General features: G+C 64.9%; 1 protein-coding gene across 2 annotated transcripts in view; it reads left to right on the top strand.

The window, feature by feature from the left end:
* ABCA3 (ATP binding cassette subfamily A member 3) overlaps nucleotides 1–13,841 on the top strand; it is a 37,874-nt gene extending 24,033 nt beyond the window's left edge. The window contains exons 18-33 of one of the 2 annotated variants that reach the window (XM_045992578.1): nucleotides 15–165; nucleotides 1,397–1,495; nucleotides 2,252–2,438; nucleotides 3,153–3,456; nucleotides 4,651–4,924; nucleotides 7,453–7,657; nucleotides 7,967–8,186; nucleotides 8,404–8,562; nucleotides 9,363–9,535; nucleotides 10,053–10,175; nucleotides 10,253–10,447; nucleotides 11,042–11,229; nucleotides 11,681–11,851; nucleotides 12,115–12,305; nucleotides 12,435–12,508; nucleotides 12,957–13,841. In XM_045992578.1, the coding sequence (XP_045848534.1) occupies nucleotides 15–165; nucleotides 1,397–1,495; nucleotides 2,252–2,438; nucleotides 3,153–3,456; nucleotides 4,651–4,924; nucleotides 7,453–7,657; nucleotides 7,967–8,186; nucleotides 8,404–8,562; nucleotides 9,363–9,535; nucleotides 10,053–10,175; nucleotides 10,253–10,447; nucleotides 11,042–11,229; nucleotides 11,681–11,851; nucleotides 12,115–12,305; nucleotides 12,435–12,508; nucleotides 12,957–13,088 (2,846 nt within the window). In that variant the 3' untranslated portion in view covers nucleotides 13,089–13,841. Of the gene's footprint in view, nucleotides 1–14; nucleotides 166–1,396; nucleotides 1,496–2,251; nucleotides 2,439–3,152; nucleotides 3,457–4,650; nucleotides 4,925–7,452; nucleotides 7,658–7,966; nucleotides 8,187–8,403; nucleotides 8,563–9,362; nucleotides 9,536–9,814; nucleotides 9,971–10,052; nucleotides 10,176–10,252; nucleotides 10,448–11,041; nucleotides 11,230–11,680; nucleotides 11,852–12,114; nucleotides 12,306–12,434; nucleotides 12,509–12,956 lie in introns of those variants that run through there. The other variant, XM_045992579.1, reaches the window with a different exon arrangement.
* Nucleotides 13,842–14,231: the final 390 nt, after the last annotated feature.

Genomic DNA, 14,231 nt, shown 5'->3' on the forward strand with positions numbered 1-14,231 from the left:
TCCTTGGTGTTCAGGCGCAGGCTACCACATGACGCTGGTGAAGGAGCCTCACTGCGACCCCGAGGCCATCTCCCGGCTGGTGCAGCACCACGTCCCCACTGCCTCGCTGGAGAGCAGAGCTGGCGCAGAGCTGTCCTTCGTGCTCCCCAAGGAGAGCACGCACAGGTGCGCGCTGGGGCCTACACGGGCCGGAGGAGGGGGCTCCGTGGGCCTCTGGGGCTCCAGGCGTAAAGTCCCCCTACCACTGTCCCTGTCGGGCTCCGCCAGCAGGGGCCCATGACAGCACAGGGCAGAACCCGCTTGCTGGGCCCGGCAGGCAGGCCTCCCAGTGCCGTGAGCCGGCGGACCTACCCAGAGGGAGAGTGTGTGCCCCCCCGGCCCCGGGTCGGGCGTGCGCGGCAGCCGCTCCGAGTTCCTGTGGGGTCTGTATTTGTGCATCTTCCTGGTGCCAGGCTTGGCGTCCTGCAGAGCCCTGGTGTGTGGGGGGGGGGGGTGACAACCAAAGTCCCAACTCACATTAAGAAAATGTCGGTGTAAATCTGGAAAGTTCTTTTAATCTTGCCACAAGCCCAGTTGAGGGTGGGGTTTTCATACATTCATAGGGGTTCCCTGACCCGGTTACGCCACGACGTCATCAGTGTCTACGTTGTGCCCACCTGCTCGTGGTTTTCCCCCAGAAAACATGCTAGTGAACCCTCTTCTAGAAAGGTCTCTGAACCTCCAGTGAGCCCCGCTTAGGTTAGAGTCCCAGTCGTGGGGTAAATTGTACCCCGTTCCCTCCCAGAAAGGAGGTGTGTTTGACGTCCCTGTCAGCAGGGTGGGAGGGGTCTATGCTACGGCACGGCCCGAGCGTCCAGCACCGTTTTCCTAAACACCCGCGTACCCGGCGGGCGAGGCTGGGCTTTTCCGCTCCGCGAGCGGGCGGTGGGGTTTGGCCATGGCGCGTTGCCTCTAGGAGCTGCTTTCTCGGGGCGGTGCATGTTCTGTCCGCTGCTCGTTTATCTGCCAGAGTGTTCCACATGTCAACATTCCCCGTTCTTTGCTGTAGTTTTTCGCACTTGGTCGCTGGCTAGTTCTGTGGGCTCTGTTTGCCCCGCAGAAACTTGTGTGATGGGTTGTACCTTCACCCCGTGTTCGTTTCTCCTACAAAGCGCCACCCCGCAGGACTTTGGGTTTGTTCTGGGATTTCACGTGGACCGGTACTACGGAACGCCCCCACAGGCCCGGGTACTCCGGGTAGAAGGTCCCATGGGGACAGAGAAGGAGGACACCAAGCCCGCAGGGTTTTTTGCAGTGGCTTTTCAAGGACGGAGGTCCCTTTGTTCCCCCAGACAGAGAAACAAGCCGCCTGGGAAGGCACTGAGATGTGGTTCTTCACTCCGGGTCTCGTTCCCAGGTTTGAAAGTCTGTTCTCGAAGCTGGAGAAGCAGCGGAAGGAGCTGGGGATCGCCAGCTTCGGGGCCTCCATCACCACCATGGAAGAGGTCTTCCTCCGGTCAGTAGACACACGCTTCCAACGGATGGGCGCACGCGCCTGGTTAATGTCACACCCAACACCCCCCACGGGCGGCCGGGCTGCCGGCTGCAAGCAGCGCCCCACGTTCCCCGCGGCACTCACCCAGCAGAGGGCCCCTGAGCTCAGGCCCTGGAAACTTCCGTCCTTCCTCATGGGGAGTGTGCAGCATCATCCCCGGGCCCCCTTCCTGGAGCAGGTGTCTGTCCAGGATGAAGGTGGGGGCTGGACGGGCGGATGCCCAGAACCGCGGGCGGGGACGACAAACGTGTCTGCCAGGCTTGTCTTGAGGGCGTAATTGGCAGACAGAGTGCTAAGAACCAGATGTACAAAAGGAAGTGTGAGGTGCGTGTCTGTCCTTGAGGATCCCGGGCAGATCCTAGCGCAGGCACCAGGGCGGCGAGTGCTCACGACTGAGATCACTCTTGGGCACCGGGGTGGCCCAGCACCCAGGGGCCTGCCGGCCTTACACCTGCGCCCCCCCCACACGCCGGCCCTGGCTGTAAATGCTGGCTCTGGCCCATCTCCCAGGGAGGCGGAGTCCTTGTGGGCAGGGCAGGGCCCTTGTCTGTTGTCTGTCTCTGCCGGACTCTGCTCGGCTACGGTGCCCGGTGTCTGGGGCATCTGTTGATAAGCGAGTGAGGGAACGAAACTCCAGCCAGGACAGCCAATGGCGTGTTCCTCCTCCTCCCGCGGGGACAGCCGAGCGGTGACCAGGCCTCTTGTGTCTCGGCGCAGGGTCGGCAAGCTGGTGGACAGCAGCATGGACATCCAGGCCATCCAGCTCCCTGCCCTGCAGTACCAGCACGAGAGGCGGGCGAGTGACTGGGCCGTGGACAGCAACCTGTGCGGGGTCATGGACCCGACCAACGGCGTAGGCTCCCTGATCGAGGACGACTGTACCACTGCCAAGCTCAACACTGGGGTGAGCGCAGGAGGCTGGGGGACCCCTGAGCCCCACGTGTTAGCTGTCCACGGGGGCAGATGAGGGCTTGTGGAAGGAAGCGCAACTCACTGGGAAGCAGTCAGACTGCGGGTCACACGGTCGTGCCAGGGAGGAGGAAAACCCGGAGTGTTTGAACCGGCAGCTGTTGTTTCCTTTTGTCGCTGGGCTGCTCACCGATGAGCGGACGTAGCGCATGACGCTCACGGTGCTCTGTGGACGGAGGACTAGCCGTGGGCCTCGTGATCACTAGTGAGGCAGAGGGCAGCATCGGCCCTTTCACAGACGGAGCACAGGGGGCCTGGGCCCAGGGGTACAGCGGGCCTACGGCTGAGCCGGCCTCCGACCCTGGTGCCCCCGCTGCGAGGACAGCGAAGGGCAGCCCCTCTACTCCCTTGTGAGCGCAGCCCGGGTCCTCCCACCAGGGTCTGGGCAAGGGCCGAGGCCTCGGCTCCCCTGTGGGACCACAGCTGGTCCCCCTGTGCCCAGCGCCCGCCGGGCCTCCACGGTGGTGTGACTGCCTCCGAGGCCGCGTCCCGTCACTGAAGGAGCTTTGCAAGCAGCCCTGGGGCCTTGGGGCACGTATGTCAGCCCGGGGGCCCGGGCTCGCGTTTGGACCGGTCCGGCGGCTGCCGCTGCACGGGGGTCCCAGGCCGGGCCTGCGCGGCAGCCGTGCAGCTCATCCCTCTGCCGCAGCTCGCGCTCTGCTGCCAGCAGTTCTGGGCCATGTTCCTGAAGAAGGCCGCCTACAGCCTGCGCGAGTGGAAGATGGTGGTGGCCCAGGTCCTGGTCCCGCTGACGTGCGTCACCCTGGCCCTCCTGGCCGTCAACTACTCCTCTGAGACCTTCGACGACCCCAAGCTGGAGCTGACCCTGGGTGCCTACGGCCGCACCGTCGTGCCCTTCGCTGTGCCGGGGGCCTCCCGGCTGGATCAGCAGCTGGCGGAGCGTCTAAAGGACATGCTGCAGGCTGCGGCCCAGGAGCCGCGGGAGGTGCTGGGTAAGCGGCAGCCAGGGCCCGGCCGACCGTCTGAGCCTGGCTTCTCAGCCCACGCACGGGGGACGTTCGGAAGCCTCCCCCTCCCCCACCCCATCACGACAACCACGGACACCTTCAGACCTTGCCCCTGGGGGAGAAGGCTGTTGGCCAGAGTCATCATGCACTGAGGGGACACTGCGCTTTCTTCCATCCCATCAAGCCCGAACGATCTCTGTCCCCAGTGGTGACAGCCGGACGCTGCCCCAGGCTGGGAGCAGGCCTTGGGCTCATGTTAAAGTGAGGACCAGCAGGACTGAGGCGGGTCCTGGCTGCCCAGAACCCAAATGCCGGGGGGGGGGGGGTGTCCAAGACCTGAAATGGCGATCGGCTGCGGTTCTTCCGGTGACGAGGGAGTGCTTCTCCCCCCTGGGCCCCTCCCCCCGGTACTGTTGGTTTTGTTTTCAGATTTTGTTCATTTATTTGAGAGAGGGAGGGACGCCTGGGTGGCTCAGTGGGTTAAAGCCTCTGCCTTCGGCTCAGGTCATGATCCCGGGGTCCTGGGATCGAGCCCCACATCGGGCTCTCTGCTCGGCGGGGAGCCTGCTTCCTCCTCTCTCTCTGCCTACTTGTGATCTCTGTCTGTCAAAAAATAAATTAAATTAAAAAAAACAAGAGAGAAGGCACGAGCACGTGCACACAGAGGGAGGGATAGAGGGAGAAGCAGGCTCCCCGCGGAGCAGGGAGCCCGACACGGGGCTCCATCCCAGGACCCCGAGATCACGACCTGAGCCGAAGGCAGACACTTAACCTACTGAGTCACCCAGATGCCCCAGGCCACTCTTTATAAAAACCATCTTTTTTTTTTTTTTTCCTGATTACGAAGGGGTGCTTTCTCATTCCATAAAAACTAGAACCAGGAACGCAGGCAGGGGTCCTAGCTGATTGCACCCCGTGAGGGCAGCCCCTCCCTGGCAGCCCAGCGCCCATCACCTGAGACAGCTCTGCCTTTTAGAGCCTGGCCTCCTGCCACATGACCCTGGCCCGCCGCTGCTCCCTTTAGCGTTCCCCCAGCCCGGGACAGGAGGAGGAGCTCGCCTCATCCATGTGGCCTCCTGTGGCTACAGGGTCCCCACTCACCCGAGCCCTGCAGCCTCAGGCCCTGCCCCTCCCATGACACGGCTCCAGGGCCCACGGACTCTGTCATTGTCCCCCCAGGTGATCTGGAGGAGTTCCTGATTTTCAGGGCCTCGGTGGAGGGAGGCGGCTTCAACGAGCGGTGCCTGGTGGCAGTGTCCTTCAGAGACGTGGGCGAGCGGACGGTGGTCACCGCCCTGTTCAACAACCAGGCCTACCATTCCCCCGCCACCGCGCTGGCCGTCGTGGACAACCTTCTGTTCAAGCAGCTGTGTGGCCCCCGGGCCTCCGTCGTGGTCTCCAACTACCCCCAGCCCCGGAACGCCCTGCAGGCCGCCAAGGACCAGTTCAACGAGTACGTGCCCTGCCCCGTCCCTCGGCCCAACCCCACACCTGACCATCATGACCTCCACCGGGACCGAGCCCCCCGGGCACTGGTGGGGCCACCAACGGGCATGTGGGTGGATAGAGCACAGTGTCTGCCTTCGGGAAGCTTCTGGGTTCTGGCCAGGGAACGCCTGCCCCACACCTTTCTTAGCCTTCCACACTCACGCTTTCCTTGGGTAACAGGTGAGCTGGTGGGACCCTGTCCTGCATCCAGTGAGGTCTCCGAGGGGGCCTCCCGGGGATCTGGAGGGCGGCCGTGCCCTCTTCCCAGACCTGTACCCACCTCCTGCTGACTACTGTCCCCAGGGGTCCCAGCACACGGCCAGGATGCAGAACACAGCGAGGTCAGGTGTCCCTGCCTGAGGCGGCCACGAGTCAGGAAGCCCCATGGCCCCTCTGTTCTCAGGCCTCATCCCGCCGTGATGCGTGGGGGAGCCTCCCCTACACTGCTTACGAGCCTCCCAGACTCTGGGACCATCCAGAGGAAGCCCAGGACAACCAGTTAATTTCAGAACCATCACCCCGTGCAGGGCCGTTCTTTAATGGGATGGCAATTTCATCTCCAACCCCTGCCCCATGCTGGACGGTTCTCTGGGTCCTACGAGGTCCTCCCCCTCAACGACCTCCTGTCTCTACCCCAAAAGCAGAGATATGGTGGCTGTTGTCTGCCCCTCCAGGAGCAGAGGAGCACAGTGCGGGGTCGGGAGCCTCGCCGCTCCAGGGAGGGGCCTCCGCTCTGACGGGGCCCCAGGGAGACAGGCCTGCGGGGCCCTCAGACCTGGGAGGGTGGGGATGTGGGCAAGGGGCCGCTCCCTCCCGCTGGGCTCAGTGTGGTGGATGGGGCAGTGGGAACCTTTGTTTCGTGTCCGAAGCACGAGGAGCTAGAGCTCTGCACCCGCGTGTGACAAAGCCCCGAGCGGTCGCTGGCATGTTCGGAGCGCGGGCCGTCGGCAGGCTTGCTGTCGCCGACACACACGGTTATGTTACGTTAGGTCCGGGTGCGGGGTAAGCCGTCACCGCCCGGCGTCTAGTCAACACCCCATCCCATGTAGTTCCAGAGTCTTCTCTGTGATGAGGAGGTCATCTCTCTGAGCAGCTTCCAGCACTCAGTCCACGATCGGTGACCTTAACCGCAGTCACCACGCTGTACGTGTCCCCCCAGGACGTGCTCATTTTGTGACGGGAAAGCTGGACGTGTGGAGCCCTCACCTGCTTTGGCCCCCGCCCCTCTCTGGTCTGCGGGTCTGTGACCTCCGTGCTGGTTTCCGGAGATGCCAGACGTGAGAGAGATCACGCAGTATTCTCCTTCTCTGTCTAACGGACTTCATTTGGCTCCACGCCCTCGAGGGCCATGCACGTTGTCACACGCGGCGGGATGTCCTCCTTTGTTGTGGCCAGAACACACTGCCCTGCAGTCTGACCCTGGTTTCTTGATCCCGTGGGCGGACGCTGGGTCGTCTCAGTCTCGGCTGCTGCAAGCTGTGGGCGCCCAGTCAGCACTTCCGTTTTCCGAGCCCAGTCAGCACTTCCGTTTTCCGAACGCAGGACGGCCGAGCCCCTGGTGGCTCAGGCTTTAACTCTCTGCGGACCCTCCGCGCTGTTCCCGCCTACGGTGCCGGAGGGCGTCCCCCGTCCACGTCCTCGCCCGTACGTGCCGGACGCGAGAGCTCTGCGAGGTGGCCTCTCACCGCGGCTTGGCTTGGTGTTTCCCTGGCGGTTCTCGGTGCTGAGCACCTTCTCGTGTGCCTCTCGGTCCGAGGAGTCACTTTACTCTCGCGGGGGTCCCGGGACCCAGCCGCCACTGGCCGCTCCTGTGTCCCCTTCTCCAAGCGGCCTCCGTGCTGTCTCTGTCTCGGGGACACACCCGCTCGGGACATGACCTGCCGATAGAATCGTAGGATGAGAGGCCTTCTGTGACTGGCTTTTTTCACTTCCAAGGCCCATCGGTGTGGCAGCGTGTACCCGTCATTCTCTCTTTTCGGTCAAGCAGTAACCAGATGTCAAAGTGCCCTTTTCTGAGGCAGACAGGAAATCTTCAAGCAGCAACATTACGCCGTCTGTGCTGGTTTCTGGAAGGCATTGCTAGCGTTGTTTGCAGCACATGGACAGCGCCCGATGCGGGAGAAGAGCCACCGCAGGGGGGTGCACGGGTGGGGGGAGGGGGGTGGTGGCCGTGTCTGGCGGGGCAGAGCGAGCCCCGTGGGCGTTCTCAGGGGATTCGGGAAAGGCGGGAGGAGGGTGCCAAAAGCACCTGGGGGGGGGGCACTACCATCCCTGGACCAGACGCCCAGAGGAGCTGTCCTGGGGGGATGGGATTTTCCCTGCTCTGAGATCCCCCCCAAACACAGCTGTGGCATTCTCTCTTAACCCCCATTAGCGGCGGGGCTGCTCCACCGCCTGCCTTGGATGGTGACCAAGGACCCGATGGGTGTCCCCTGCTGCGTGGACGTGGCTCCACTCAGTCCCTGAGCTGCCCTGTCCCCCCACCCCCTGCAGGGGCCGGAAGGGATTTGACATCGCCCTCAATCTGCTGTTTGCCATGGCGTTCCTGGCCAGCACGTTCTCCATCCTGGCGGTCAGCGAGAGGGCCGTGCAGGCCAAGCACGTCCAGTTCGTGAGCGGAGTGCATGTGGCCGCTTTCTGGCTCTCCGCGCTGCTGTGGGACCTCATGTCCTTCCTGGTCCCGAGTCTGCTGCTGCTGGTGAGGGCTGCGAGGTGCTGGGACCCCTCCCCGGCCGTCGCGGGGGGGCTTGCCCTGGGGCCCCTGCACCGACTGCAGCCAGCTTGGGGTGCACACCGGCAGCTCAGCCCCAGTCCTGGGGGATGGCTGGGGACACCCTTGGTCTCTGTCTGCGCCGCTAGCCTCCAGCCCAGGTGCGGGGGGGGGGGGGGCGCGTCCAGAGCGGCATGTGCCCAGACGGCCCCAAGTGCAGAGGGGAGAAGGGGGCAGGTCGTCGGGGAGCGCCAGGCCGGAAAGCCCTCTGAGCCGCCCGCCTCTGTGCCGTGGCAGGTGGTATTCAAAGCCTTTGATGTGCACGCCTTCACACGCGACGGCCACATGGCGGACGCCCTGCTGCTGCTCATGCTGTACGGCTGGGCCATCATCCCCCTCATGTACCTGATGAACTTCTGCTTCTCGGGGCCGGCGGCGGCCTACACCAGGCTCACCATATTCAACATCCTGTCGGGCATCGCCACCTTCCTGGTGGTGACCATCATGCGCATCCCAGGTGGGGGCCTCAGACCGACCCCCAGCTCTGCGCGCACGGAGCCCCCTGCTCCGGTCCTGGGTGGCCCCGGCACGGGCACTGGGCCAGGCGCCTCTGCCAAACACAGCCCTGCTGGGCCCGCGGCACGTCCGCCTCGTGGTTTGAGGGCAGGGTGGCGTCCTGGACGTGTCGTCACGGCGGTCACCCCAGCACCTACCTGTCTGTGCCCTCTGCGCAGCGGTCAAGCTCGAAGAGCTCTCCAGAACCCTGGACCACGTGTTCCTGGTACTGCCCAACCACTGCCTGGGGATGGCGGTCAGCAGCTTCCACGAGAACTTCGAGACGCGGCGGTACTGCACATCCTCCGAGGTCGCGGCCCGCTACTGCAGGAAGTACAGTGCGTGTCCCCGCGGCCGCCCTCCCCGCAGGCTCGCCGACCTGCTGTGCCCCCCGCACTCTGGGCCGCTCCGTGTCTCGCGCCCCCTCTGCCTTCCTCCAGCAAGGTCGTCTGCCGTGCGTCCATGGCCCATGCTCACTGCGGGCTCTTACCTCGGGACCTGAACTTACGACATCCGCGAGACCGTTTCTCAAGGGGGGGCTGCTCACGGGCTCTGGGGCTTGGGGCGTTTCCGGTCATTCTGGGGGCCACCTCTCAGCCCCCCACACACCCTTCCCATGCCTGGACCAGTCTTCGGCATTGGTCGGCTGTCACCCCTGTGACCACGGGAGTGGGGTCGGAGGGTCCCATCTTCAGGTCTCCATGCAGCCCCCGTGCAGCGAAGGAGCATGGGAGGGAGCAAACGAGGCTGTGACTCCGTCCCTTGTCCCGTGCGAAGTAAAACCTTGCGAAGTAAAACTGCCCCCAGATACAGGCAGTTCTTGGGGCTTCCGGGGGGTAGTGACAAGCACAGGGCATGGCCTCGGACAACAAGTGGACCCTGTGCCTTCCCAGCCACCATCGGGGCTGGTGTGCAGGCACCTGTGGGCCTTCCGGGGGAGGGGGGCTCAGGCTGGGACACAGGGTAGGGGCACGGGGTGGGAGGATGGCCCGCAGGAGGGGGATCATGGGATGGGGTGTGGGGCCGGGGGGGTACGCTGTGGTGGGGGGCGGGGGCAGGGGGAGGGCACGGGCGGGGGCACGTGGGACAGCAGGGGCGGGCGGCGGGAGGCGTGGCGCTCACCCCCTCGCCCACACAGACATCCAGTACCAGCAGAACTTCTATGCGTGGAGTGCCCCAGGGGTCGGCAGGTTCGTGACCTCCATGGCCGCTTCGGGATTTGCCTACCTCAGCCTGCTCTTCCTCATTGAGACCGACACGCTATGGAGGCTCAAGACCTGCCTGTGTGCCTTCCGGAGGAGGCGGGCGCTGGTGAGTGGTCCCGGGGCCCCCGCACTCCGCCACTCTGGCCTGGGCCCTGGAGGCCGCGGTGCTTGCCGGCAGCTGGCCTCGCCAGTCCCGGACCCCTGGGGCCCCCACAGGCTCCGTCTGGGCAGAGGCCATGGGGCCGGCCGCCCTCGTGCGTCATATCCGTCCCATCGCACAAGCGAGCCTGGGGAGGAGACTGCGCTGGCCTGACGGGGGACCCAGGGCAGGGTGGCCACTCTGACCTGTGAAGACCCTTCCGACACGGAGCTTCTGTCCACGTAGGGCAGACTCCCGCCCCTCAGCCAGCGCTCTTGGCCATGTGGGCGCGTCCTGCACCGTCCTTGCTTCTTGGCGGTGCGCGTCTCCTGGGTGCTCATGTCAGCCCTTAAGTCCCCCCGCCGTCCTTGTGAGAGCCCCAACTAGCACACCCGCGGTCTCAGAGACCCCCGCCCTTTGCCCCACGGAAAAGAACTCCCCGACCCGGAGCTCAGCCGTTGCGGTCTTTTTCCGGAACAATTAGACGGAAGCTTGGACGTCAGCACCTCCTGAGGACCAGGACGTGGTGGAGGAAAGGAACCGGGTCCTGGCCCCCAGCATGGACTCCTTGCTGGACGCGCCGCTGGTTATCAAAGAGCTGTCCAAGGTCAGGCGAGCCTCCCCACACGGGCCGCGGGCACGCCCCCGGGCTGCCTCCTGGCCCCAACTCCTGGTGTCCTGCAGGTATACGAGCAGCGGGCACCCCTGCTTGCCGTGGACAAGATCTCCCTCGCGGTCCAGAAGGGGGAGTGTTTCGGCTTGCTTGGTTTCAGCGGAGCTGGGAAAACCACGACTTTCAAAATGCTGACGGGAGAGGAGACCATCACATCTGGGGATGCCTTTGTTGGGGGCTACAGCATCGGCTCCGAAATTGGGAAGGTGGGTGCAGCCACGGAGGCGGGAAGAGGGGCACCGTGGAGGTGGGGACGGGGCTCGTTTCTGGCTCACAGTCGCGCAGACGGGGGACGAGGCGGTGGCCAGGGGCCAGAGCGAAGCAACGGGGAGGAGAGAGAGGGGACAGGAAGATAAGAGCCTCAGGCCAGAAGGACCCTTGCCACAGGGTCTCTCTGAGAAGCCACTTCTCTGGCCCCAGGGCCTTGGTGCTTGCGGCACTGTGCGGTCCGTGTGCACAGACCAATCGTTAAGTGTGCCCTGGGCTGCTTGGACCAGGCATCCCGCCGAGAACTAAAGCGGGTGTGATTTCAGTGACAAAGCACACTGTTTAGAGCATCGTGGCGCCTGCTGCACAGTGGGGAACCCTGGCCACAGCCCGTGAGCCCAGAGAGGCACGGCCGGGTCCGCCTCTGCAGAGGGTTCATGGTGCTCTGGCCTCCCGGGTGTGGGTTTCAGGGCCTCGCTCAGGGAAGGGGAGAAACCACTGGGGCCTGTCTGCCAATGGGTCGCCCCAGACTGACCCATTTCCGCTGGGGGAAACCTGGAGGAGCCCCCCTGACCCCTGCACCCCGCCTTCAGGTGCGGCAGCGGATCGGCTACTGCCCCCAGTTTGACGCCCTGCTGGATCACATGACAGGCCGGGAGACGCTGGTCATGTACGCCCGGCTCCGGGGCATCCCCGAGCGCCACGTTGCCGCCTGCGTGGAGAACGCGCTCCGTGGCCTGCTTCTGGAGCCGCACGCCGACAAGCTGGTCAGGACGTACAGGTGCGGCTGCGCTCGGCCCCCACCAAGTGGCGGGCACCTGTGTCCCGGGATAGAGTTGGGGGCAGCCGAACGGGTCCAGGGCCAGAGTTCCCACCCGCTGTTCCAGGATCAGATGGGGCTTCAGCGGCATGAGCCGGGCGGTGCCGGCTGAGAGGGCCTGCATGCCAGTTCCTGCCCCTGGGAGGCACAGCCAGGCCAGGGGGAGGTCAGGCCCATCGGGTTCTGGTCGGCACAGACAGTGTTGCTGTCCTCTGTGTGGGTGTGGACGTGACTCCCCTCAGCACCGCTTTCCTTGGACCCCCCAAAACTACAAGGTGGGCTTTCCAGGCAGGCTCCCCTCGTTCCTGCTCACCCAGGATGCTCTGGGATCATGGGGCCCAGTCTGATGTCGGGACGTGGGGAGCCCGTGCTAATTATGAGCCTTGCCCTCCGTGCTCCCCTCTGCTCCCAGCGGCGGCAACAAGCGGAAGCTGAGCACGGCCATCGCCCTGCTTGGAGAGCCTTCGGTCATCTTCCTGGACGAGCCATCCACCGGCATGGACCCCGTAGCCCGGCGCCTGCTCTGGGACACCGTGGCCCGGGCCCGCGAGTCCGGCAAGGCCATCATCATCACCTCCCACAGGTAGAGCCGGAGTCTCCGGGGTCGGGGAAGAGCCGGGACGAGGGCCGGCTGGGTGGGGCTGGGGGCACAGACGACCTGTCGGCAGCCGGTTCGGAGCCCGTGAGGAACGTGCCCAGCCTCGCCATGCGGGCCCCTCTCTGAATGTGGGAATCAGGAACGGTGCGATCTGGCCGTGGACGCCGGCCTCTCTGCGGGAGGATCCGCGGCGGAAGGCGGGCGTCGGCATCCCCTGCCCCGCGTCAGGCCTCCGCCCCTCTCCCCAGCATGGAGGAATGCGAGGCCTTGTGCACCCGGCTGGCCATCATGGTGCACGGTCAGTTCAAGTGCCTGGGCAGCCCCCAGCACCTCAAGAGCAAGTTCGGCAGCGGCTACTCCCTGCAGGCCAAGGTGCGGGGTGACGGGCATCAGGAGGCGTTGGAGGAGTTCAAGGCGTTCGTGACCCTGACCTTCCCAGGTGAGCGCCACCACACAGAGGGCCTCTGTGCCTCAGCCCTGCCAAGCCCCCCTGTCCCTGACCCCTGGGAGGAGGGCCGTGACTCCATGGTCCAAGGCCCCCCGGGGACACGGTGTCCTCTCCGTGCAGGCAGCGTCCTGGAAGATGAGCACCAAGGGATGGTCCATTACCACCTGCCCGGGGATGACCTCAGCTGGGCCAAGGTGAGCGTGGGCCCTTCCAGCCTAGCTGGGACTGAGCAAGGCCCTTCCAGCCATCGCTCCTTCTGTGGGGCTTCTGGGCTCCTTCCAAACAGGAGTGCTCCTGCACGCAGCCTAAAATTTGCCAGGCTCGGAGATTCGTTTGAGTCAAAAAAAAAATGGGTGCAAAAAAGGAAACTGGCCCAGAGAGTGTGCCCAAGGTCACCCTGTGAGCTGGGAAGATTCGGGGGCTGCCTGGCCCCTGGGGCTGGCTCACGGTGCACAGCCCCCCACCTCCCCCGGGAGCATGGCTCGCCCTGTCAGGCCCACTCCCTGCAGTGGCCTGGGGCCCCATCTGGGGCAGGGCTAGGACCTCTGGGGCCCTTACCCCCACCCCCCGTGGCCAGAACTCCCGACCAGGCCCCCCGCCCCAGCTCCTGGGCTTGTTAAAGCTGTTTCCTCGCTCCACAAGGTGTTTGGTGTCCTGGAGAAGGCCAAGGAGAAGTACGCCGTGGACGACTACTCCGTGAGCCAGATCTCCCTGGAGCAGGTCTTCCTGAGCTTCGCCTGCCTGCCACCGCCCGCTGGGGACGAGGGGCCCTGAGCAGCCAGCAGGCAGGCGCGTGGCCGTGCAGGCGGGCGTCCTCTCCCTCCGAGTTCCTCTTATCCTGCACCTTTACTTCCAATCACTGTTTCTATAATGGACACGAGAATCAAGGCACAGTGGGGACCGGGGTGTTGGAGCCTTCATGCTGGCAGTCAGCATGTGGACTTCCGTGCCCGGGGCAGTCGCCAAAGCCCCTCTCTGGAGTGCGGGACCCAGCAGGAGCAGCCCAGCAGCCCGTGAGGGCGAACCTCGGGGTCTCTGGGCAGAGAGCTGCTCGGGGAGGGGCTGCGCCGACCTGGGGTTTGCACGAGGCGAGCACCGGCGACACCCCTCGCCTGCACGGAGCCTCCCCTGGGGTGACGCGGGGAGCCAGCAGGACGGCGGACAGTGGGGCTCACCAGGTTGCCCGGAACAGAGAGCAGATCGCCTGAGGCCGCCCACGAGGGAGGTGCTGGCTGTGACTAGGCTCCGTGGCCTTGGCTTCCCGGGGGCCTGGGAGTCGCTGCTCCACGAGCGTGCACTCGAGGCCAGGCAGGGCTGACCCTGCACCCGGCGCCATCACACCAGCGTCTTCCGGGGTTCACGGGCTCGGAGAGAGAAGGCAGTCCTTCCTGCCCGAGACTAGCTTCTGGAGAAGCCACCAGCGCGAGCCCCGTTGGGGACCACTGCGGGACCGAGCGACCATCTATGGAGGATGCACCTGACACATGGTGACTCTGTCCAGAAAATAAAGTCTGGGAGGGAACACGACCGCGGTCTGTATGGAGGGACTTCCAACACTCACTGCCAGGAGGTCTGGCAGCCAGACCCGCAGGGACCGAGTTAGACAGCCCCCCGCCAGGTCGGCCATCCCCACCGGGAGGTACGAGCCCAGGGTCAGGGTGAGCGGGGCAGACCCGGCGGGGTGGGAGGCCTCTGGCCCTGGGGCCGCTCCCAGCTGTAGGCAGAAGAGCCTTCTGCATCACTCCCTCCCCGTTTATGTCCTTATTTCTGAGTTGTTAGAGTTTTCAGTTTGTCTGAGATAGACGGAGCGAGTGTGCGCACAGTGGGAGAGGGAGCCCCATGCGGGACTCGACCCCAGGACTCTGGGACCATGACCTGAGCTGAAGGCAGACACTTACCTCACTGACTGAGCCACCC

The sequence above is a fragment of the Meles meles genome, chromosome 21, assembly GCF_922984935.1.
Source record: "Meles meles chromosome 21, mMelMel3.1 paternal haplotype, whole genome shotgun sequence".
NCBI classification, from domain to species: domain Eukaryota; kingdom Metazoa; phylum Chordata; class Mammalia; order Carnivora; family Mustelidae; genus Meles; species Meles meles.